A 23932-nucleotide genomic window follows, 5' to 3' on the forward strand; every position below is an offset into this window, starting at 1 on the left:
CGGATAAAACACTGAAGGAATGGCGAGTCTCGCCTGCAGCCTGGGTCTTGAATCGATTGGTTTTGAATGGCCAAACTGTTTCCCACCACCACCATCGGAGGCCAGGTCTCGGATCCACGAATAATAGATAATAGCAAAAATGTAAGCAACCACGAAGTAACTACAGCGGCATTTTCGCGGTTCTTACTACTTTTTTGATTTCACGACAATGGGGACTCCGGTGATGAGGAAAAGGTGCGGCAAGCCGTGAGCACGTATTCGTTGCGGCAACACGTGGCATTTGGTTTGTTCATGCGAGGCGAGCAACTAAGGAGCAAAATATTCTCTGGTTTGACGGCCAACACCCTTCAATCCCATTGGCAGGCCAACGTCGTTAGTACTTCCATTCCCTCAAACATAGCAAAGGCGGGAGGATGCCACTTTCGTTAAAAGACTGCTTCATTCTACGAGAAACGCTGCCCAGATATCCGCCTATAATACAGTGCCATCTGACAAGAATTAAGAAGCACACCCAGTCAGGAGAATGATTGGTGCTTTAACGCCCGAGGCCTAGAACGGCGAAAAGGGTCATCGCCCAGCATGGCCCACCCTACCCAGCAAAGACAAAATAGCCAGTAACTGCCAAGTAAGGTCGCGAAAGCATACGCAGTAAAGATAATTGTGGTGAAAAGAAAAGTAATAATGGGAAATGCGAGCAGACAGGTGAAATGTATGAGCCTGGTTGCAATTTTCCACCCCTTCGGAATATTTGAAGTATTTTCAGCCAAAGTCGCATCATCAAGCATGATGAGGTTGGAAATATCACTCCTACCCAAAACAGGGCGAGGATACCGTTGAGGCCTACCTGGTGTTCATTGATTGTAAATGCTCCGGCAAACTCCCCAGAACCCCGAATATCGTTGAGCGATCGAAATGCGACAGGATAGGGGTATGTAAATGTGCAAAAAGGCTCGAGGCCAGCGAAAACGACGAAAAAGGTGACGAAAAACACCCAGCAGATTGTCGCGGAGGCAAGGGTGGAAAACCATGGCATATTATGGAGCTGGAACCCCTCGTCATATGTTTTTTGAGGAATCGTGAGGCCGCAGAAGGAGAGACTTTGGATCTCATTCCAAGGCGTGGAAGGTCTGCTGGTTGTGTGTCTCTGCGCTGGCATCGCTGGCAATAGACCTCTGCATCGGTAGACGGCAGGTAGTGGATCTGAGTTCCGAGCTAGTACAAAGGGTAAACAAACGGAGAAGTTAGTGTCAGTACATGGCAACCATAATACGAGAGTGTAGAACTAGGCCAGTACCGTTAGACTCGGCGCATCGCAACTCGAGGAAATGCTCGAATGCGGCAACCAAAGGCGCTGCTAACATCACGACTGATATCACCTGACCGAATCCCCAATCGTCCTCACCCCGGGGCCCCCGGGAGCGATCGAAAGCTAAGAGAAAGCCTCCCCATAGAGCAGCGACTAGGATTGTCCACAACTGGGTTATGTGTTATCTGATTGTGATAGAAATATTTCTGTAGGCACGTAAGGACAGCCAGGTGTGTGACTGTTGAGAACCAGGCCAGTCGGCAGATTATTCGCCAGTGGTGTGCTGAAACCGGCCGGTTCAGGACCGTGTAACCACTTATGAGTATAGCGACACCAGGGATAATCTGCAAATCGCCCATCATCATCAGGAGCTAGAATGATGAGCTTAGAGATTAGACTTTCTGTATCTACATATGAATACGTTGAACAATTTGAAGTTATACCTTGGTAAAGAGGGCGCCAATTTCCTCAACCCGTTCTGGGTTCCAGGGTGCTGTCCACCTCCATCTGTCCGGGACTCCTCGATATGCGGCCACCTTTGAGTCGTAAATCCGCTTATCAATTACGTTAAGGCTCTCCAGATCTAAGGCGGGATCAGTGGTGTCATGGTCCTTGTCGGAGAAGGGCTTGTGAGATGGGTTGAAGCCGAATATGTAGTATAAGATGAGTAATAGAACCGAGAAATAAGCTGTCCCCACGAAGCCAATGACGGCCCGCAAAGACACACTAAGGTTAGCTTAGCTTCAGAGGGGATACTCGTTCCTAAATGATCTCGTACTTACTCCGAGGCCGCAATGTCGGGGTCTGCATTGAGCTCGAAGCGCTCGGGACAGTTAACTGACTTGACAGGGCCAATTTAATACAAAGATGACGGCGTGGGGGCAAAATCATGTCAGCTGCCGTGTCTGTGTACTGGGGCCGTCGGGTCTTCATATGGTCTTTCTATTATTAATACCTATAGTTATTAATAAGTTGAGGCTGAGTCCCTCGAGAGTCACTCCAAGAATCAAGGATCGACGTCCGAAGGTATATGAGCACCGTTTGAAACCCCCTTATCCGTCTTAGATATTCGTAGAATATATTTAGGCACTCATCACTGGCAAAAGCAGTGATATTATCGAGCAGTTTGAGGCTGGGGCATTTCCAAGTTCCCCCCATAAATTGCGAAGTACCTCTACCAAGTCGACGCAAGATTGGCCATTAATTACATAGGCCAAAAATCGAAGGACATCAAATGTCACTCGACAGTGAAAGCCCATGATTTGGAGCCGAATCTGTTGTTTCGTTCTTTCAATTGCGGATAATATCTCGGGATTTTGTCTAACAGGCAATTCTCAGAAATAGACAGTTGTGGGTAAGTACAATATTATGGAGTTAAAAGAATCTGATAAGGCTGGAGAAGTACGATTATCGGGGTGGATACATGCACGTAAAGTCCCCCCCAGCCATAACTTTTGGTCGCGTGCTCCATGTTATTCTGCATCCACGGGCTCATGGGCTATTGCACAGGATCGACCCGGGCAATACACCCGCTATGCAAGCTCAAGCCAAGGAAATGCAGGGTCGCTGGACGTTAGAAGCTGCGTATTGCCATGGTGTCGTCCCACGTAGTATGCAAGTTATGTAACCTGGCGCTGTCATATAATTTGACAGCCGCCCGTCAAGTGTGTGCCTTGGACGGCTTGCTGCAGCTCATAATTGCAATCACATCTTGGTTGCCCCAACCCGTGGTTCCCTCCGGGCCCTCACCAGCAAGGGATCACAAGCTTTGTAGACTGGACTGTCGGCCCTTGGGTATGCTTGCAAGTATCGCACAATAAGATCGAAGGCCGGCTGTTGAATGAATAACCCCCCCCCCCCCCCCCCCCCACCCCCCCCCCCCCCCCCTCCCCCCCCCCCCCCCCCCCCTTCTTTGTATCGGCACCCTTATTGTGATGGTGAGAGACGAAGGCCAACTTCTAAGTACCTAGCTTATCGCCTTCAATGTTTGCGTGCATACCTTTGTATATTTGTGCATTTTTGATGTGTATGCCTACAATCGCAGCTATGATTATGATATTATCATCAGACTCGGATAGTTTGGTCCGCCAGGGAGCACAGGCAGGGAGCACAGACAGGGATCACAGACAGGGAGAAACTCAGAAGAGGCGGGGAGGAGAGGCAGGGAGCAGAGGCAGGGAACTTTTTGAAGTTGGATCAGCGACCAATACTACGAAGCTCAAGAGGACAGACTTAGATCCCCATTAGCCGCCATATGCTGGGTTTCTCTTTAATCTTTTGATTGTTTCTGTGAACTTTGCCAGTCGCTACCGGCGTAGTTGTTCTTCCCTTTATCGTCTTGCAGCCACCGTCGAGGATCCAACACTCTGTCACCTCCACAAAGAACCAAGACGCACAGTTTCAAGCCCGATCTGGCCTTTTACTTCTTCACCATTTCAATTCCTAGTTAGTATTAAATGGCGACCGATACACGGGGCGTGGGGGTGAAATTGGATGACAATCTCTTTGCAGGTTAGTGATCGACCCGAGAACCTTGGCTTAGGCGAGAGACTGTTTTCTACTATCTGCCTGCCGATGCACCTCAAAGATTAATTTTTTGTTTTACCACAAAAAAAAAAAAAAAAAAAAAAAAAAAAAAAAAGCTTCATAGCTCTGCCTCAGGGCGGAAAGGTGGTCTCTGCTTCTTCTTCGGGCGTAAGTGACTATTGCAACACGTTTAGAATTGAACTGGAGATGCTGGATGGATCATCGCAGGTAATCTTCCAAAAGGTTCGAGGCCTGCTCTCGGTGTCCAACATGCCATAAGAAGACCTAACTTTAGAACGGAATAGGAATCTCGGGGCGAATCGGGGAAAGATCTGATCGAGCCCGCATGGATATCGGAGATTGCCTTGTACAAGTTCGTACCACGCCCTTACAAAACAGGGGTATACAAATCCTCGCCTCGGACACATTTCTTCCTTGCAGAATTTGTAGACTTGATGGACGACCATATCCCGCATCCGGTGGCGTACATGGCTGCCATTATCACGCTCCACACCCGAAGCATGGGAAAGCCACCAACAGGGAAATTTGGGTACGCCGTTAACACTAGATTCGGCGACCTTGAGCAAGACAATATGTGGTGCTCCTCTTGGCAAGAGTTCTGGACCTTCCAGATGCACCAGTTTCTGGATCGCGAAGAAAGAGTTCGAGGTCCACATGATGCTAGTCTAGTCCAGCTCAAGAAATTCTACTTTGACAGGGTCCTCCCACGCTATTTAGGGCCTCTCGAGTCCGATGGCCGGTCGATCCAGCCGTTCCAGCCGTGCGTCCTTCACGGAGACCTGTGGCCTGGGAATGTCAAGTATAAAACTGGCTCTGAAAGCGTTTGTATCTACGACGCAAGTGCTCTATGAGGGCACAATCAAGGTATAGCGTTCATTAGAGCAGCTATCATAATACCAGTTGTCAATCACTGACCCACCAATACTCCTCTCTAGTTGACTTGGGCGTCTTCCAGAACACCAGATACCTATTAGGGGAACCTTACCTTGGCGAATACAGGAAGTTCATTCCACCTTCAGAAGCCAAAGAAGATGCAGACAGCCGCAACATTATGTATCTCATCCGGAACCAGGTTCTGATTTCCACTCTTTACCCAGAGGATCCAAAACTACGAAACATGTGCGGAAGTTCCTACTAACCACAACCATAGATATGTTCTAATTGAATTTGCAGTTTCGTGAGCAATATGAGAGCACTATGTGAGCGTGTCAAGGCCGAGGAAGTTGGTCTGTCGAACAAGTTGGAGGAAGGAAGAAGAGTTGAGGACTTGAAGTGAAGATATGAAGGAGTTTCTAGCTAACACCCATGATCTTCCAGGTACTCGGTTCCTCTTGAAGGGGCTATGTAATCGCCTTGGACAAGGTCGCCATAATACTTCTGGGAGACGGAAGGCGTGCGGTGGTATCCGCAAGATTCCGCTTTTCTGTCCAGGGCAAACCAAGTTGGAAGACAAACTGAGGAAGGGATACTAAGGGTCAAAGTGTTGTGTAACTATGGTGGCCATGTGTGCTGAGCGTCTGTCATGAGCGAAAGCGGCTGTCATGGCCAATAAACTAGAGATGCAGGACATCGTGAGTTGTCATCTCATGCACATATACTGCAAGGACATGACGCTGTTACTTGCAGCCGAACGCCTGAAATCTTGGTGCGAGAGCCAATGCTCACGTATATTTGGATAGTGTTTATGCAGAGCCGTGGCAAACCTTTGGCCTTGAGCATTGAGTTGTTGGAGAAGGGCAAACAAATTCCTCAAAATCGCGAGTATAGATTAGAGAATCCTCAGTCAAGAAGAACAATTGGCGCACCAATCTTGATATTGAACGGGATAAGATGTTCATGGCACATGAACGGTCGGTCTCCTTGCAGGCTGATTCTAACACTGAACATCCAAGTAAAGTGGGCTGCTCGGGAGTTAGAAGCTCCCACGAACCCCGTAGATCCATACCTAAACTGACTGAGTTAGAGATTGTTGTTTGTTCGTTGTTTGTTCATTGTTTACCTTCAAGCAGAAGTACCTCATCGCATTGTGCATTATTAATGTACGTCCGTCGGCCGGAACGATGCAACCCCCGTCCCCCAGCCTCGGGATATTAACAGCCATCCGCCTGCTCCCCCTATGCTCCGCTCTACTGATAAGGGCTGCTTTCTTTTTTTTAAAAAAAGGAATTCCTAGGCTCGTTCTCGTCAAGTGATTTTGAGCAGGGCATTTTGCTGGATCAAATCCCCCTTTCCCCTACCTCCCGGTGAAAAGGGAACCAGAAAAACCCTCATCGGCAGCAGTTTTGACACCTTCATATATTGTCATGGCGTCCCACGATATCCACTACGATGCTTCCGAAACTAAGCTGAGCCGGGAAGAAACCGTGGATCTCAGCTCTGACCTTGAGTCAAGGTCTATAGATCAACCGTATTCCATCTTTACGAAATGGCAAAAATCATGGATATGTATCGCAACATCGATAGCGGCCATGTTCTCCACGTTGAGCAGCTACATATACTACCCAGCTCTACCCTTGGTATCGAAAGATCTAGGAGTCTCAATCTCCCTCGTCAACTTGACAGTGACATCGTATCTCGTCGTCGCTGGTATAGCTCCGTCGTTCATGGGGGATCTCGCTGATAGTAGTGGGAGGAGACCTGCTTACATGCTCATGTTCGCGCTCATGCTCAGCGCCAATATCGGTATTGCTGTGCAGAAGACGTATGCGGGCCTCCTTGCCCTTCGCATGGTTCAAAGCGCCGGCTCATCGGGTATGATGCAAGACAAATATCTCCTACCCAATATCGTGCTGACGGATTTTGTGTCTAGGGCTTTACGGGATTGCATATGGCGTCGTCGCTGATATTACAGACATTGAGGAGAGAGGAACATATGTTGGCATAGTATTAACAATGTATAATCTCACACTTCCCCCGTTTTCGGCTATTTCGGAAAGCGTATACTGACAGGAAACTCAAATCGCAGCACAGATCTTGCGCTCAGCCTCGGGCCAGTCATTGGCGGCGGAATAGCAGAATCCCTTGGCTGGCGCTGGATCTTCTGGTTCCTCGTCATTTGGCAAGGGTCCCATTTTGTGACTATGCTTCTTTTCGTACCGGAGACCCAGAGAAAGATCGTAGGGAACGGCAGTACGCGGGTGAAAGGCATATACTGGAGTGCATTTTCCTTGCTTCAGCGAAAAGACAGTCCCGGCAAGCAATCCGAGTTCACACCTCCCGCCCGCCGTTTTCCGAATCCATTTATAAGCATCAAAATCCTCCGAAACAAGGAGTCCTTGCTGATTATTATTATCTTTGCCATAAATTACGCAGTAAAGAACACGCTCCAGACATCTCTAGGATCACAAGGCGTTCATATATATGATCTAGATTACATACAAGCGGGCTTGATATATCTCCCGATGGGAATTGGCAGCGCCATGGGCTCATTTTGTACTGGTAAGAGCGGCCACATCCCTTGAATGATTGGGGCAATCTTTCAAATCGTAGATCCTAACAACTAACTTAGCTTGACAGGACGGTTCGTTGATTATACGTACAAGCAAACTATGCTGGAACTGGAGAGGGAAGATGTGGTGTCTAGCAAGGAGTCCCTAGAGTTTCCCGAGTTCCCCCTTGAGAGAGCTCGACTCCGGGGTATGTGCGTGCTAACTGGGATTACGGTACTTGGCACAGTTGGATATGGGCTATTGCTGATGACACGGATGGTACGTATGTATAGCAGACTTCTTTTACAGGTTGCTGAGAAGCTAATGTTTAGCAGCACATTGCGACAATTCTTACAATTCAATTCCTCATTGGAGTATCAACTTCAAGCTCATTCGTTGTACGTATAACCTAGGGGCAAAGTTTTTGAATTTCTCCAACGTATAGCAATGATCATTAACGCCTCGAGAGTAGATGTGCGGTACCCTCCTCACCGACTTAAATAAGACCCGGTCAGCTACTGCTCAAGCAGCCTCAAACCTGATTCGATGCATGTCGGCTGGGGCTGCCATTGCTGCATTGCAACCACTTATCGACTCCACGTCACTGGGGTGGTCATTCGGCATCTACAGCCTCATAGCAGTGGCTCAGGCTCCCCTAGTGTTGCTACTTGTCCACCGCGGACCGCGTTGGAGATCTGAAGTGCCGCGTTAATAACTCCGGGAGGGAATCTAACTCGGAGGCGAAGTCATTATTAGCTTCGGGCAAGTGGCTAGGTTTTCTGACCAATAAGGATCGCACACCAACGCAAATTAAGTAAGACGAGGACTAAGATCATGAAAATAAATAAAAAATTAGTTCGCGGGTCGCGCTAAGTCTCCTTCGATCCTCTTTCATCTCTTGACCCTAACCTTAAAACGAGTTTGCCCCAGCCCCGGTCAACTAGGTGCTCCAGAGCCATTAAGATCGTATACATGCCTTTGAAACTGGAAGTATTTCCTAAATGCGTCTCTTTGGAATATCTCACCATCTCTTTGGCCACCCAAGCCCATGACATCTACCAGTCATTTCAAACCTTTGTTTCCTGCGATCTTCTGGGCCAAAGACCGTCTCGATTGCCACCGCAATTAGCCAATCTTTCAAAGGGCCGTATGCAGTTTGACTGATGTGTGAACCATCGAAGCCGCAAATAACTTCCGGTTTCCTCTAGCTCTAAAGCCGAGTTGTAGGCTATTTCCCTCGCTTCCGGATAGGGTCAATCTCCGACTCGGCTGTACCAAAACTGCCAGCAGCGCTCCACTTAAGAAAGTTGAAAATAATAGAGGCCCCATCATAGCTATCTCCCCATTCGGCAGTGTTCGACGATCCAGGGATGTTGTTGGACTTGTTCGAGGGGAAGTCTCTTTTCAGGGTCGACGACGAGTAACTTGAGTTACGTTAAAAAGTCTGCCCAACAACTGAAAAGGTTCAAAGGCACTCACTTGTCGAATAAGGTCCTTAGCCTCAGCAGTAACGAATGAAGGGATTTTCATATCTGCTCTTGCAATTCTCCTAGTTGTCATGACGGGAGAGTCTTCAAACGGAGCCTCGCCTACCAGAAACTCGTACGTCAACACGCCCAAGGACCATAGGTCAACCTTTTCGTCGCAGGAGTTGTCTGACCTGCGCGGGTTGACCATTTCTGGCGGCAGGTAGTCGAGTGTTCCACAATAAGTGGTCCGGCGGTTACTAGGCGCATGTACGCTCCAGCCGAAATCTGAGATCTTGATCTCACCATGGATGCCAACCAAGATGTTCTCAGGTTTGATATCACGATGGATGACATGTTTGTGGTGAAGATAACGGAGCGCGCTCGCCATTTGTGAGATATATTGTGCTGCCTTCGACTCAGAGAACCGACCTTCTCTACGAAGGTATTTATACAACTCGCCCTTCCCAGCAAACTCGAGAATAAGGAATATACGCCTATTGTCGTGGAAATGGCCATATAACCTAAGGATATTGGGGTGGCGTAGGTTGCCCAGTATTTCAATCTCCCGCCGCACCTGCTTCTCGACTCGGGCGTGATGCAATTCATTCTTATGCAAGACTTTCAGTGCACGGATGAAGCCATGCTCGCGCTCCCGCGCCAAATACACACGGCCAAATTTGCCCTTGCCCAGCGGCTTGCCGATCTCGAACATACCTAAGTGGAATGTCTTTATAGCAGGCTGTTCAATGAGTTTGGGCTCTAGTCGAGGTTCTGCAGTCGATTTTACCGGACTAGCTCTCGACTCTGGGGTTCGGGTCGTTGCTTTAGGAGGGGACGTTACCGGTGTGGTTTGCTTCCGGCTTTTAAGAGCGATCTTGGGGAGGTTTGGCTTGCTCGAGTTATGTGACAGCGATGCCGTAATTCCTCTGGTCTATTTCGAGGATGAGCTCTACCGGGATACTTGAATGAGTTGAATCAGTAGTCAATACCTTCGCTTTCTGGTCCTCTCCATTCTCGTCGCTGACGGACATCCGCTTGAAGCGAGCCTCGAGAGTGTAAGACTCCATTGTTGCCTCAGAACTTAGAAGAGATCAAGGAAAGGAAAGCAAACTGTGCTTAAACGATGCCGAAGCCTTGAGTCATGAACGCGCTGCTCTTTCGGAGGCCCCCTGAATATCGAATATAATTGTTTTCCCATGGTGCCACGAGCGTTGGCGCGGAAACCTCCCATTGTTTATGCATTCTCCAGCATAGAATATGAGCGACTTGTGCGCGTGAGCTGGGACAGGGACAAGGTATTTTTGTGATGACGGATACAACGCTATTCCTACTTTTGGACTCCTCGTTTCTAAAGAGACCTCGGCATGCTGATAGGATTGTCTTCATCAGTTGATATTTTTAGGGCACTATCTATGGCAACTGAAGCAGACTAGCAGATGGTACTTTCAGAAACACTTTCTGTTTTTCCCCCGGTGTACGTTTCTATGTGTAATTTGGTGGTGTGTAACATCAATTAATGGGATGGCAGCATCAGCAGAGCCGCGAGGATTGCCTTTAGAAATCTAGGCCGAACCATCGATCGGTTGGCGGATCCTTTTTTACCAGCCTTATTTCCAGCGCCACCCCAGTAAATTTCACTGGAATACCTGTTCCAAAACCCTGAAGCTGTGATTTGATTGTTAGTTCAGACATTTCAATGTTCCAACATTAACGTGATTATCCCGCATTGGGTGGCCTCACCTTGGAGATCAACAACGCTGCGTATTGTCTCGATAATTCTTCCCCGATTATCCTCCTCCTCTCCAAATAAGCAGCAGTGATATCCACCAAGATCTCTTCCAAATTATTTTTAACGCACCACACGTCAAGCAGAGTGTCGATCGTCCTACCCCACGACGCCGCTCCTATCTCCAAGTCCATCTTTAACACCACTCGCCGAACCCTCTGCAATGTCTCCTCGCCAATAAACTCAGTGATATCCATGGGCCGCCCAGTACACGGGGTGAAGGGAGGGGCCTCATGGAGGATGAGTGGCTTAGTTTGTAGGACTAGGAGCGCCTCATAGGTTATCTGGCGGTTCAGAAGCAACATCGTTGGGGTTGTAAGTCTCCCAACGTGAAGAATCGGGAAGGTGCATTTCGGATCAGGCGAAGCCTCCATCTCCTTTCTCGCATTCTTGCATTCTCGGGACAGTCTGGCGAAGGAGGGGCGAACGTCAGGCCAATCTAAAGCCCAATGGTAGATCTCCCTGCGCACTTCATACGGAAGGGAGAGGAAGGGTAGTATATGGGAGTCTGCGGTGTCGGGTGTAGAGGTCATGCTGGGTTGATACCGTACCTTGCCAAGCATGAATTGCAAAGAGGTGTGAGGGGTTTGTTACGTGGTTTAGGGTCGACGATATCGAAGAAGTTCTACAAGTACTTCGTAGGATCGGAGGGCTTAGATAATGGATCCAGGTGACCAACTTTTTGTCCAGAAGCAGCCGCATAATCGCCGATCCCAACAAACAGTTGGTGTCTGAAAAACAGGTGATCTGGCCGAAGGATTTTTGCATGACGGTCCACTCAATGCTGTGTCTGTGAAGAGAGGATGTTGTTTGCCGTTGGCCAAACCAAGATCCGTGCTTCGTTCCTAGAAAAATAAATGTACCGAAAGCCTGGTGTTGGTTTAATTTTAGGTCATTTCTGCAAGTCATAAAATGCTACCTACCTGGTCCAGAGTTTGGTCTCTTCCCATTACACCACCTCTTCGTTCCTAGTCTTAGTCTGGCTAAAGTGGAGGATCATCCAGAGCCAATTCTCATCTCCAGCTAGCGATGTAACCTCGGGACAGGGGAATGGCCGGGTAGGCAGAGCACTAGAAATCCAGAGAACTACTATGTAAAAGAGTGTACTTTTAGGTTCGGCGAATCATTCACGGGCCACTATATCTCGGACAGTTGCGAATAATAGTCCCAAGAAACTAGACTTCATACTCTCAAATCAACCACGTTTTGTAGCCAACCTGCCCGCCACAAGTTCTGGTGCGAGACCATATGTGTGAAAAGAAATGAAGTACGTGGTGAAATGGAGCTGGTAAAGAGATGATGGAAGGCTGGGAAAGAAGATAATTAGAGGCAAGGAGTCACCCGAACCGAAGGCTCACAACACAAGTTCCAGCTATTAGTTCATGAAGGCTTTGCTAAAACCGGTACGCTACGCAGACCCATATAGCATACGTCGCCAAATTGACCCGTAATCTTACCGATAAATGTCAAGCGCGCCGCCCAAATTCCTACCACCAAAATGCAACTACTGAATATCAATATAGAGACCTGCATCGTCCCGCTCTGTCGCTGACGGCTATGCTCTCACACGGCTCACTATCTACCAGTATCTAGCAACAGGAGTAGTGGGTCACCCGAAGGGGACCATTTGCCGCCTCCGAAATAGCTAGCTCTCACGGAAAACACAACATCCTCAACGCTCGTGGAAGGACGTACAGATGTAATACAGACATTATTATTAGCTTAAAGATATGAAGCCTCCTGCACTTCGAATGTCCAGACCAGTTATTCGGGTATCTGATACCGAGGCGCTGTCGCATGCCAATAGCAGCTTCCACCAACATAAAATTCGATCGCCTGGAAATACCGCAACACCTGTTCCGAGACGGGTTGCCTGAGTCGCTCTTCCTTGAGCTTTGCGGCCTTTGACTCTTGTTCAATGATCACACCCAGAAGCATCACCTTAGCAACATCTGCGGGAATGTTGTGCTCCTTCATCAAAACTCTAACGCCATTCCTTACACGATCGGTTTGCTGATCCTTCTCAACGCTCCAACTGAAATAGTCATTAGTTAGGCCAAAGACATTGCCCATGGTAATGTCATATTCCCGGATGGATTCTCGATCCTCTTCACTAAGGATAATGCCCATCCCCCAGCAGATGAAGTACGATGCCATCCTATATGTACCACGTCTCTGTCAGGACTCATAGCTAGATCTCTTTAGGAGCAGGAATAAAACTCACCAATATCCGGAGTTGCGGCTACGGTATGGCCCATAGTCTTCCATTCGCACAAAGCCGTCACCATGGTCATCATAAGTATCCAGGTAGCTTTTCAACGTTTCAATCATCGCAGGAGCCTGCGTAGGATCTATATTCACGGCCTTTCGGAGTGCAAAAGCTAGTGCTTTCTGCCGTACGTTTTGTCCCTCAACGGTCGATGGGTCAACATCTATTCTGAGGACTTCGGCTTAAATAGCATGCTCTCTGCAAGCCTGCGCAAGGATCAATATACGGTTATTCATCTTCGGAATTCAAGGCTATCCTACCGTTTGATGGTCGAGTTCCTCGACGATATCTTGATGGAGTTTGATTAGATGTTGTTCCCCCTCCTGGAGGATGGATGCTTACCATCGTGAATCCACAAGACCTCGATGATGCTCGCCACGACTACCAGTCTGTCAGGGAAGGCAGAACAGTGGCATATGGAAAAGACATCGCCATAAGGGTTGGAGTGCCTGGTGCGAGCTCGGCGCGATTCCCGAGAGCCGATCACGCATGCTTCTTCATCAATGCTTTTCAGCGCATTTTCAACGTGTCGAGCTCCCACGCTGATAGCGGCGGGGTAACGAGAGAAGAAAGCGGGAATCTTCCAACTCTCCACAACTTCAAAAACCGATGGAACAGACAATACCTGCATTGTTGACTTGTGCGGAGCTGCGTAGATATGCGGACTGGCTTTCAAAGTCGAGAGTTCAAGACAGCAAGGACTATATAACCTCTATCCATAGCCTCCGGGCCGTTGCCATTAGCAAAGCATTACAATGCCTGCATCCACCCATGTTCACCTGAGTTCACTAAATGCCACCCATGTTCGCCTGAGTTCACTAAGTGTCACCCATGTTCACCTGAGTTCACTAAGTGCCACTCTCATGAATCTATCCGTGAGGGTGTCCACGGATAATGTATCCAGCTCCTCAGTTAGTCTGCCGGCCATGGGTCAGAAGTCGCGAGTTCTTTTAGAGCTTCCCAATTCGAGGAAAGAAGTAGAAGAAGAAAAAAAAGGCCTGGCTTCTGTTTGAAGCTGTGGCATGCCGGACACGCCGAGAGACATGCGAGGGCCTCCAATATATCGTTGTCCGAACCAAAGAGGTAGGGGCGAAAAGTGATGATAAATAAAAATAAAATAAAACTATAGAAGGTGAAAAAAGCGATTGGGGAGATCCTGTTCAAGCCCTCCAACCGGAGGTGCCATTGAACAGCGTTCCGCTCCAGCTGAGCACCCCTGCCGATTATTACACCAACACGAAAACAGCCCTACTTTTATGTCTGCTGAGCCGTCATAAGGCGGTGCGCCAAGTACCACTCGAAGAAATCCGAGCCAATATTAATAGTAGCCGCGACAAACGGCACAGATGACGCACAAAGCGGGAACACCGAGGCAAGGTCGATGGCATCTATGATGCGCATTATTTTTGCAACGCGCCCACAAAATAAAAATACGGCAATGTTTGTAGAATTCAGCAAGCTGAGCGAGGTAGGTTCAATAAATTTACATAATCACGATATCATCCCCATCAGAGGCGGGCAAAAATAGTCCCAAGAATATAATTATATTGAGGATAAATCACGGCATCCAGCTCTGGCATTCTCCCCAAACATCGTAACCCGGAGATCCCTTCGAGCCCAGGTCATCGATGCTCTTCCTTCACTAACCAAAGTATTCGATGGGGAAACAAGAGGTTGTAAACTCAAACCAAGAGAAGGACGAAAACGGGAGAAAAAGAAAAAAGGAGGGTACGGATCACACACGCATGGGAAGCTGTTGCGTTGTAGCGTGCCCCCAGTTCTTTGATAGATGACGTGTACCGACTCTGGGGACAGGTTTGTATCAGTGCCTCTTGCATGAAGGTCTGGTAGCAATTGGGCTTCTAGTGCTGACTCGACAAAAGTCCTCAACCCTAAAAGTGGATAAACTGGCACGGCAGACAATGCGGCGTCGTAATTGAGGTTGCATTGCAGTCGTATCTCGGCTTTTTAAGGTGGCTGACGCTTGGCCCTCTCGGAACTTTGAGCCGCCCAGCATATTACAAAGTAGCCAGGGAAGTCCCGCAGGCTGCCTCATATACCTAATATAAGATCGTGTGGTGCCAGGCTACCGCGAGTTCCAACTAACGTCCTTATCGTGCTGCACAGAGCCAGGCTTAGCTTCCAGCTCCCACCTCAACCGAAATGGCTACCGAAAAACTATCGGGGAGTATCCCCGTGACCGGAGTTTCCCAAGCGCCGCTGCCAGGAGCTCTATCAGCGACCCCCGTTTTCCGAACACCGTTTGCCTGCGTCACAATGAATATGACGGATCGTTTGCGATTCATCAATTTTCCCAAGGCTGACTTCGAGGCAATCAGGGCTGCGTGCGAAGCTGCTTGGGACCGTGGAATTCAAGAGGTGCGCCCTTACGACCAGGCCATGGAAATTAAACTCGCCGGCAATCCATGGAGGCTGTATTATACAGGCGACGACAAAGTGCGGCGGCTCATGCGCTGTTTACTGGAGAACCTGTTCAATCGTGGATGGGTCCTTCAGGCGTCCGTGGATTGTTGCATGAAAACCTACGATAAAGGTACGGTGGCCGTAATAGGGCGAGCAACCGAGCCGATTTCATGGAACGTAGTTCTCTAACCTCCTGCTCGCAATAGACTCTCTCATCTTCCGTCACCAGTCGCCTCCCCCGCCTCCGCATGAATGGCTCGCAGTCTCATTTGAGGGGAACGACCGCCTATCATTCTTGGAAACTCCCAACTCTGATGTAATCAATGGTCTCGTACAAACTTATGGTGATTCAGTCCAGTGGCACGGAATAACAGAGGGCCACTTTGAAATAAAGTTTGGCGGGATGCCATGGCTCCCTTCCGGCACAGACACGGTCTCGACTCGAATTCTGTTGCTCAACCTGCTCCAGGCTCTGGAAGGGTTCGGTTATTCTTTGTATGCTTCCATTGCCATGGAAGTCACAACGGACGGCAAAAAGGCCGATGTGTTGTATTTCACTCGTCAGGCCGACTGGGCGCCTGGTCTGCCGGTCTGGCATCGTTGATATTGATGACGCGAGTGGACTTTTTTTTTTTTTTTTTTTTTTTTTTTTTTATCCATATATATGCCTCAGATGGGCGTATCCTTATATTTATTCTCTCCATTTTCTTCCCATTCTTATGTTACCCCATTTCTAAGCTTTTCCTTTCCTGATTTTCGAATCCTCATATATTACTAGTGTGGTCTGGGTGATTATTGCCATTGATGGATGGGAAGAGCTTGATTACGGCGAGAAACCAAACAACTCCTCATTTTCGTTCGGTAGTTCCTCTGCAATATGAGGACCAGAAGGGGGAATGAATCCACAAAACAATCAACTGGATGACGGCGTGGGCACTGCGCTAGCCCAGAAGCAAAGAGCTCCATCTCAGGGAAGGTATCAATAATATATGCCGTCTCCTTACCATTCAGGCCACCATCCCGAGTAGATATGTAGTCGGGGGGCACGGCGAGACTGATGAGATCCAGGTTGACAGCGATAATGCTGAGTCCTAATGCTAGATGCATCTAAGCCTAGAGGATTGAGATATAGACAAAAACAAGGCAGCATACTAGGGCAACTAGAATGCCCGAAACTCTCTCCTGTTTAAAGAGCAGCGATAATTAGTGGATAGCGTTTATATAGTATTTAATTGAGAAAACAGATTTGAAAGCGGCATCTGGTATTCAGCAAGTCTCGTCCAACGTAGTGTCAGGGGCATGGACAGCCTCTTTCAGTGCAGGGTGCTCTTGGCATAGACGAGGTGCAGTACCATCCCAGAAGTTACAAACTATCTACTTAAGCCCTGCCCTTATTGGCAAGGAGAGATATCCAATCGTCGGTGTGCGTTTGTGTCTTAAGATCCTGTGGATCGAGATAGAGGTAATAGAAGACCACAGTGCTGATACTACATTCATTCCGAAGTTGTTTCTAGCTCCAGACAAATCGTTATTGCTTTTGTCTTGCTTTCTCTCATCTGTTCTAGGCTGGCTATGATCGAAATGTGCCCCGAGCTAGGACGTGATCGCTTTCCAGCTATTGTAAAATCCGCCTGGGTATTTGGAAGGAAAGGAAGCGGCTGCAATATCTATGGTGTACAGCCCATCTTTGCTCTCATTAGGTGATCGCTCAGTTTGTAAGTTCTCAGGTTAATCGGAGAGAGTGTGGTTTCCGAGCCGAGAGAGGTGTAGTTTAGACCCGGGCTGAGGATGTGGTAGCAAAATGAACCAAGAACAACTATCCATGTAGACCCTGTAAGCATCAGACCAGTGGATTCCGGGCTGATGCTCTATTTCGTAAAGGAGGCCAGCCGTGATCCCTATAAGAAAATATTTTCATAAGCTCAGTATCTTACCACTCTGAACGGCAAGCCCAGGCCGGAGTCCTAGCCTGCCACCCCTTGTTGCTACCTCTTCCCCCCAACCGAATCAAACAGCGACGTAACACGAGGCTCACATTCCATTAGGAACATCATCTCCTACCACGTCACGAAGTATAAATACACTAATGCATCGCACCTGATTTTAGCTGATTAACTCACAGTAACTCACGGAAAAAAGCAGAAAGAACTCCGTTAATAAATGTACTATTATTCTTCATTTCTAAGTGGGAGGTTGATTTGATGGAAGATAACGGGGATTCTTAAAACTTTCTACGTGAACTATAGCAGCATTTAAGCTGTAGTAATCTGTAAGACGACTCCTAAGAGTAGAGAGAAGGATGAGCGGGAATGCAAACGTAGGAAAATACAGAGTTATCGACAGGATTTTAAGGATAGAATGAGGTGTTGTTCCAACACTGAAACAACCTCTAACGCGATTATTAGTAATTTAATTTTCCTCAGGGAAACATGAAATAATTTGAAAGACAGGAAATGGTGATAGGTTAAAGGAACAACAATATTTCGTGCAGTATTAGAATCCGAATGATACCAATATGGAAGCATTCGGGACGAAATCTTCCCTGTCTATGCCCTTGGATCCCAGGCTGTATCAACTTGGTCAAGTAGACCTAGATGCTTGAGCGGCTCAGCTCCAAGAACTTTCTCCAAGCTCACCAGCTTAAAGCTCGATTCAGCACTCGTTCCGCCTTCTGGCAGCTCGTTAGAATCATCGTGTACTACTACCAAACCGTAAGGGAAGTCTGCTCCCAGGGCCGTTCCAACAGCAGCGACACCATCCGTGTTCGAAACGGCATCAACCCGGCCGTCACTCGACTTTGCGATCGTGAAAGTGGTGACATATTCGTGAGGGCTAGCACGACGGTAAACGTTATACGCACTAACGCCCTGGTTGGAAACGATAATAAAGCCCTCGTCAGCGTTCTTGCCCAACACTAGAGTGACTCCCTCCACATCAGCGTGAAGAGTTCCGTCTCCGACATAGGCGATGCGCTGACCGGCCGTGGTCGAGTCAGGTTCCGCATCGTATTTCCAAAGAGCAGAGGGTTCCTCGCCGATCCATATCCACCCATTCTCCTCGTCGGTGACGCAGCCCTCAACCTGGCCGCCGGAGCCACCAGTGAACTCGCGAACGAGCTTGGTTTCAAGAGTTCCGTTTGAGGTGGCAGTAAGCTCGTATTGGAGGTAGCTCGCTGACTTTTCATTTACGAAAAGGTATTGTTTTCCGGTACTGCGTGACCGGTAAACGCAAGAACCATAGACTGTATAGTCGTCGATAACAGGCTGGCTACCTCCAGGGATGGTCGCAAGGGTTCCATTGGGCAGCATTTCGAACAAGCTACACGTTGCGTTAGGAATTGCAAGTTAAGAGCCAGGCATTAGTAGTAACTTGTCAACTCACCAGAGAGTATCATCCTCGCGACAGGCAGCAAAGGCGAGATCAATCTTCCGATCGCCAGCTTCGAATCCATATATTATATCCACATTATTGGGTTCACCTGCCGGGATAGTTTGAAGCAAATTGCCGGTGAGATCAAAGACTCCAAGTCCGGCACCCTGAGCGGACTTGGTGGTGGTGATGATACGGGATTTTTCAGGTGCCTCAGGTGAGATCCAGATAGCCGGGTCATCGCCGTCGCCGCCGTTCTGGTCTGTCTCGTAGGAAGGCTGGACCACGATGAATGAACAGTGCAGACCACCCCAACCCTTCTCGCACTGACACTTATTAGGTCCCACGCATCTCCCATTGCCAGAGCAGTTATCTGTGCATTGGAACTTGTCACACTTCTTCCCGGTGAATCCAGCGAAACAGGAGCAGTCGGACTTCTTATCGCAAAAGCCATTTCCAAAGCACTTCTTGCAGATGGGAGAGTGGCTAGGACAGGCCGCTTGGTGGCGAGGATCGTATTCCGAGTTTACAGTCACTCCCAGCTCCTCGATCACGCCTTGAAGTGAGCTGACTCCGAAGCCAGCCACATCGTCATCAGCCTCAATTGCATATGAGATGGCGCCGAGCGGATATTTAGAGGTGGCGGCTTGATAAACGCTGAGCCCTTGCACCTCGATATCCTCTAGCCCCGTCAGGCTCAGTGTACCGACGGGCTCGAAAGATTGAGTGTAGACTGCAATGGTGTCCTCCTGGGCGACGAAAAGATAATCGGGCGTGCCGCGCTTGGAGACATACACTGCCAGTCCAGTGACATCACTTTCCGCCTGACCCAGTGTGGAGAATTTGGGTGATTTGGTCGACTCCGCTAGGTCAAAGTAATAGACACTCTTGTCATCGTCTGCCGAGAGGAATAGTCTTCCTGCAGAGGGTGATACGGCGCAAGCGGAAGCCTCAAAAGGTACTTCAAATGTTTGAACCTAGAAACGATTAGTTAGTTGAGAACACATTGGGGCCCTCCCTTCGGTAATCCTAACACGTACCTCCAGTAGTTCAATCGCGGTCTTGCTCTTTCGAGCTAAGAATTGCACACCCTGACCCTTTCCGAAAAGGTAAAGGTAATGATTTCCCGTTTTACTCTGCCACGAACACAAGGCAGACCAATCACCAAGGGCCGTGAGCTGGGCTGACTTCTCCTCCACTAGCTCCGGCAATCGGAAAGCTCGGATTATAGAGTCAGGTTGGGCGATTGAGATGGCCCAGTCTTTGTTGTTGATTCCGTGAACGGTAGTGACGAGCTTCGTGCGTCCGGAGACAGTAGATCCAAGCACTGGGATGGGGCTGTCGCCGTTGAGGTTCCAGGCATGGAATCCTCCAGTGGATGTTCCGCCATCGTTGCCGAGAAGCAGTGGTTGGCGCTGGGAGTAATAGACGGCAGTCCAGTCAGACTCGACAGTGTCCGTCAGGGCCGACACGTTTAGTTCGAGCTTGACGACTGCAAAAGCCGTCCATGGTAGGAAGGCAGCCGCGAGGAGGGTTGCTGAAAGACCGGATTTCATCTTCACGGCGGGTAGCTGCAATCACTTCACGATACTGGATTGGCAAAAATCGCGGTCTCCATCAGCTTGCGAACGGAGGAGACCCTGATGCATTTATTCACATTATGAAGTGCCCCCTTGTAGGGAGTATTAAAATAAGATTAGTAGCTTCAAGGTTGCACTTTCCCATTGTAACAATACCTGCGTCCAGGACGGCAAGTTCGGGGCTTCGACGCCAACATCGCGCATCATCCTCCTCAAAGTTCGCCTGTCGAAGGAGCCAAATCTTACAAGATCGCCCGCAGAAGGAATCGTGGGGCGGTAGAAGCTATTTATTGGTTTGGTTCAACGCCACTTGAAAAGCGCCTAGAAGACGCGCTTCCGTTTTGGGCCACCGACTGGCAGGTCTGGGCGGGGTGGATCGGTTCTATTTCCTTTCTGGATCTTGGTCTGGCTGCGGTCCGATGCTCCCTGCATTATTATCAAGCCCCAGAAATGCAACCTCATACGACGAAGTACTTCACAAAGTGCGGGAAAAAAAGGGTTAGGAAAGCAAGTCCAGATTCCGCGTTTTATCCCGGCTCTAAATAAGACTATTAAGAATAGAGCCCTTCAGCTCGGGCGTGTATGGGCGAGGAGAGACGGAGAAAGCATCTCCAGCTCCGGCCTTGTACTGGGAACCAAGTCAATATTGCCCCGGAGAAGCCAAGGAGAAGAAAAAAAAAATAAATAAAGAAAACCTCTCTCCAGGAAAGCGAAAGAAAGTATAAGAATCCTACTCACTCGGCACAGAATTTAATCCAGGTAGATGTCAGTCAGAACATTTGTCTGTGCCAAGGCGGATTCTTCATATTATAATATGTCGCAAAGTCACGAGAACGGAGACTCGCCCGATGCTTCTTGCCTCTTGAGACTGGTCGGAGCAGTGATAGGACTCTCGTTAGTGGTGTGAACTTCCTCGAATAGAGATGAGATACTTCCCACCCTATAATCATTGATGTTGTAGGAATGGCCTTGGCGTGGGCATGAGGAGGCACGCCTTTCCATTCCTCGCTGCTGGCTTAATTGGGAACTCATATTGGTATCCCTTTCCTCATTACCTTTATGCGCGTCTCATAGATCTCATCCAGATATGTAGGTTGTAAGCGGAGTTTCCAGACGGCTCGACTCCGCGGCAGTTGGCATGGGCAAAACTGGGGCCGATCTGTCATTGACCCGTATCTTTCGAATGCAAAAATATGATATCTCGACCGGGCTCATCGTGATCGGGCATTTAGTTTCCACCTCCCGTGTTGCCGGGTATACTCATCCGTCACCCCTATGGCAAGACACCGGCAAATTCTTTGGCTCAGCCAAGATTCATGCCCGGACCAGGCCCAGATTGATGCAGGTGCTTGAAATCTTGGACGCCAAGGACAAGTTAAATATAATGCGAGTCGGTTTCTGGAATGGCATAACAAGTGCTCTAAAAGGCCAACCTCTTGATATTACTATGGCAAGACGCAGAACATCCGACCACGATGCCGAAACCTGCTGTTATTTGGACTTGTGACCTCGGGAACCATAGTGACCGGCACTAGATAGAGGAGGAGTAGTAATGGGTTATCAAGGCGATAAAATCTCTCGTTATGAGTCCCTTCAATACCCAATTAATAACGAATAACGGCGATGGTATACTGAGGTATATGTCTTAGGTACGGTGACATTTCGGCGAGAACATGTTAAAACTAAATTTACTACCACACCAGAACTTTCCGCCTCACGGTCCATCAATCGCGCTGGCGGACTATAGTACTAGTACACATACAGAGGCCAGGTCACATATAGGAGGACTCGCCACATATACATAGACCGACCACTCCCGGAAGGCTAATATGAGGAGGTGGCCAATGGGCGTCGGGCACATATGTGAGCCTCTCACGAACTACTTCCCCATCCGTTGATGGCGAGCCAGGTCTTCTTATAATCGAGGAAAAAGATCTTTATTTATGTTCCCATATCTCGCTGGTCCCCTCGTTGAGTTAGTGAGTCTCTGAGGATGCAATGCCGTAGTTTTTCCATGGCCTGTCTTCACGCGTGTGTGTGGGGAGACTAGAAGTCGGCAGATGTCGGCAGTTAGTGGATATATTGGCCGTCTTCCAAAATAGATGAACTGATGGATTTACACGGATATTGCGGGGCACGACGCCGGAGTGTGGCGCCAAATTTAGGTTTTTGACGTGTGTTCGCTAGGATGCGACTGAGTCGGCCCCGCTTTCTAATAATCCACAAAATAGATGAGGTTAAATAGGCGACTTTTACATAGATGAGGCCCACGTAAACTCGCCATCAAGTGTCCTTGGCGACTTGGTAGATGGCAAGTCCTCTGGGAAATGGTGGATGTTTAGGGGTGGAGACGGCGACCTCGGGCTCCACTCTCCCCGGACCCAAGTAATGACAGCCTGGGTGATGGGGAGGAGCGGATAAGGGCTTCTTCTCTATATATGGCTGTCGAGGGTCCCCCCCTTTCTCCTTTCGAACCTCTGCCCTCATCTTGCCTGTCCAACCGTCACGTATTCTTAACATTCCATTCATTCTGCAACAATGAAGTGGCTTCCCATCGTTTCCGCGCTCGTCGCGCCTTCTCAGGCCGCCCTCCGATTTGGATGCTCGACCCTCACGATCCAGCGTCTCGATCCCCTCGTCGAGCCGGGCGCGGTCCCCTCGGCCCATCTTCACCAGATCGTGGGTGGAAATGCCTTCAACGCCACCATGGAGGGTGATGTTGGTGAGAGGGGAACCTGCACGACTTGCACGTTCTCCGAGGACTTCTCCAACTACTGGACTGCCGTCATGTTCTTCAAGCACCCCAACGGCACCTACCAGCGCGTCCCCATCATGCAGAACACTGCCTTGCCTAATGGTATCAACGGCGGTATGACCGTGTACTACACGCAGCAGGACTTCTCTTCCAACGGAAACCAGAAGATCACTGCTTTCCCTCCTGTAAGTCGCCCCTAGGGCACGCAGTGCAGTGGCACCCCGAAGACTAACAGCAACAGGGCTTCCGCATGGTCGTCGGCAACCCCGGTGTCAAGACGTTGGCCGAGCAGCAAGCCAACCAGGGCGCCCCTGGCCTCCGCTTCGTCTGCCTTCAGAACAAGGGAACCCGCTTCCCCGAACTCACCAACTTCCCCGAGAGGCCTTGTGTTGGTGGTATCATGACCGTCCACCACTTCCCTGCGTAAGTCACTCCCTATTTTCACGAGCAGTGGTGTATTTTCTTCTTCTCTAACCAGAAAACAGCTGCTGGGATGGTAAGAACGTCGACAGCGCGGACCACAAGTCCCACATGTACGATACCCAGAGGGGAACTTTCGTCAACGCTGGTCCCTGCCCTGCCTCGCACCCCGTCCGCGTTCCTCAGGTCGCCTACGAGACGCTTTGGGATACCACCCAATTCAACGGCCTCTGGCCCGAGGGAAGCCCTAACCCCTTCACCCTCAGCTACGGCGATGACGCCGGCTACGGAACCCACGCCGATTATCTCTTCGGCTGGAAGGGTGATTCGCTCCAGCGCGCCATGGACTCGAACTGCATGTTCAACGCTTGCGAGAATGGCCGTCCTCTCCTCTCGCAGGGCGTCAACGATATGAACAAGTGCAGCGTCGCCCAGCTTGTCAACGAGAACATCGATGGCTGTAAGTCTTTGACCTGCTTGAACTTCTCCCCAAGGTCAATTAGGAGGCTAACTACTTTATTCCAGGGCTCACCGAGATGCCCGGTCAGGGTATGATAATGAACAAGAACAAATAGGTGT

The 23932-nt window shown here is 49.2% G+C and overlaps 6 protein-coding genes and 1 pseudogene across 6 annotated transcripts; 3 read left to right on the top strand and 4 right to left on the bottom strand.

Annotated features, from left to right (window-relative positions):
• Positions 1 to 6321: 6321 nt before the first annotated feature.
• Positions 6322 to 7606, top strand: SAPIO_CDS8492 (uncharacterized protein; the record flags this gene model as incomplete). The annotated part of the gene is made up of 4 exons (XM_016790115.1): positions 6322 to 6604; positions 6824 to 6982; positions 7370 to 7489; positions 7575 to 7606. 4 exons carry the CDS (start codon positions 6322 to 6324, stop codon positions 7604 to 7606), a joined length of 594 nt encoding a protein of 197 aa, XP_016640378.1.
• Positions 7607 to 8509: 903 nt separating this feature from the next.
• Positions 8510 to 9817, bottom strand: SAPIO_CDS8493 (uncharacterized protein; the record flags this gene model as incomplete). Its single annotated transcript, XM_016790116.1, has 3 exons — positions 8510 to 8662; positions 8761 to 9681; positions 9740 to 9817. 3 exons carry the CDS (start codon positions 9815 to 9817, stop codon positions 8510 to 8512), a joined length of 1152 nt encoding a protein of 383 aa, XP_016640379.1.
• Positions 9818 to 10466: 649 nt separating this feature from the next.
• Positions 10467 to 11069, bottom strand: SAPIO_CDS8494 (annotated as a pseudogene; the record flags this gene model as incomplete).
• A 1231-nt stretch (positions 11070 to 12300) lies between these two features.
• Positions 12301 to 12867, bottom strand: SAPIO_CDS8495 (uncharacterized protein; the record flags this gene model as incomplete). Its single annotated transcript, XM_016790117.1, has 2 exons — positions 12301 to 12694; positions 12761 to 12867. The coding sequence occupies 2 exons, from the start codon at positions 12865 to 12867 to the stop codon at positions 12301 to 12303; spliced, it is 501 nt and encodes a 166-aa protein (XP_016640380.1).
• A 2101-nt stretch (positions 12868 to 14968) lies between these two features.
• SAPIO_CDS8496 (Uncharacterized protein) lies at positions 14969 to 15833 on the top strand (the record flags this gene model as incomplete). The annotated part of the gene is made up of 2 exons (XM_016790118.1): positions 14969 to 15359; positions 15436 to 15833. The coding sequence occupies 2 exons, from the start codon at positions 14969 to 14971 to the stop codon at positions 15831 to 15833; spliced, it is 789 nt and encodes a 262-aa protein (XP_016640381.1).
• A 1942-nt stretch (positions 15834 to 17775) lies between these two features.
• SAPIO_CDS8497 (Phytase) lies at positions 17776 to 20154 on the bottom strand (the record flags this gene model as incomplete). Its single annotated transcript, XM_016790119.1, has 3 exons — positions 17776 to 18547; positions 18611 to 19575; positions 19639 to 20154. The coding sequence occupies 3 exons, from the start codon at positions 20152 to 20154 to the stop codon at positions 17776 to 17778; spliced, it is 2253 nt and encodes a 750-aa protein (XP_016640382.1).
• Positions 20155 to 22716: 2562 nt separating this feature from the next.
• SAPIO_CDS8498 (uncharacterized protein) lies at positions 22717 to 23928 on the top strand (the record flags this gene model as incomplete). The annotated part of the gene is made up of 4 exons (XM_016790120.1): positions 22717 to 23118; positions 23175 to 23356; positions 23419 to 23813; positions 23879 to 23928. 4 exons carry the CDS (start codon positions 22717 to 22719, stop codon positions 23926 to 23928), a joined length of 1029 nt encoding a protein of 342 aa, XP_016640383.1.
• Positions 23929 to 23932: the final 4 nt, after the last annotated feature.

The sequence above is a fragment of the Scedosporium apiospermum genome, assembly GCF_000732125.1.
Source record: "Scedosporium apiospermum strain IHEM 14462 chromosome Unknown SEQ_SAPIO_0121, whole genome shotgun sequence".
NCBI classification, from domain to species: Eukaryota; Fungi; Ascomycota; class Sordariomycetes; order Microascales; family Microascaceae; genus Scedosporium; species Scedosporium apiospermum.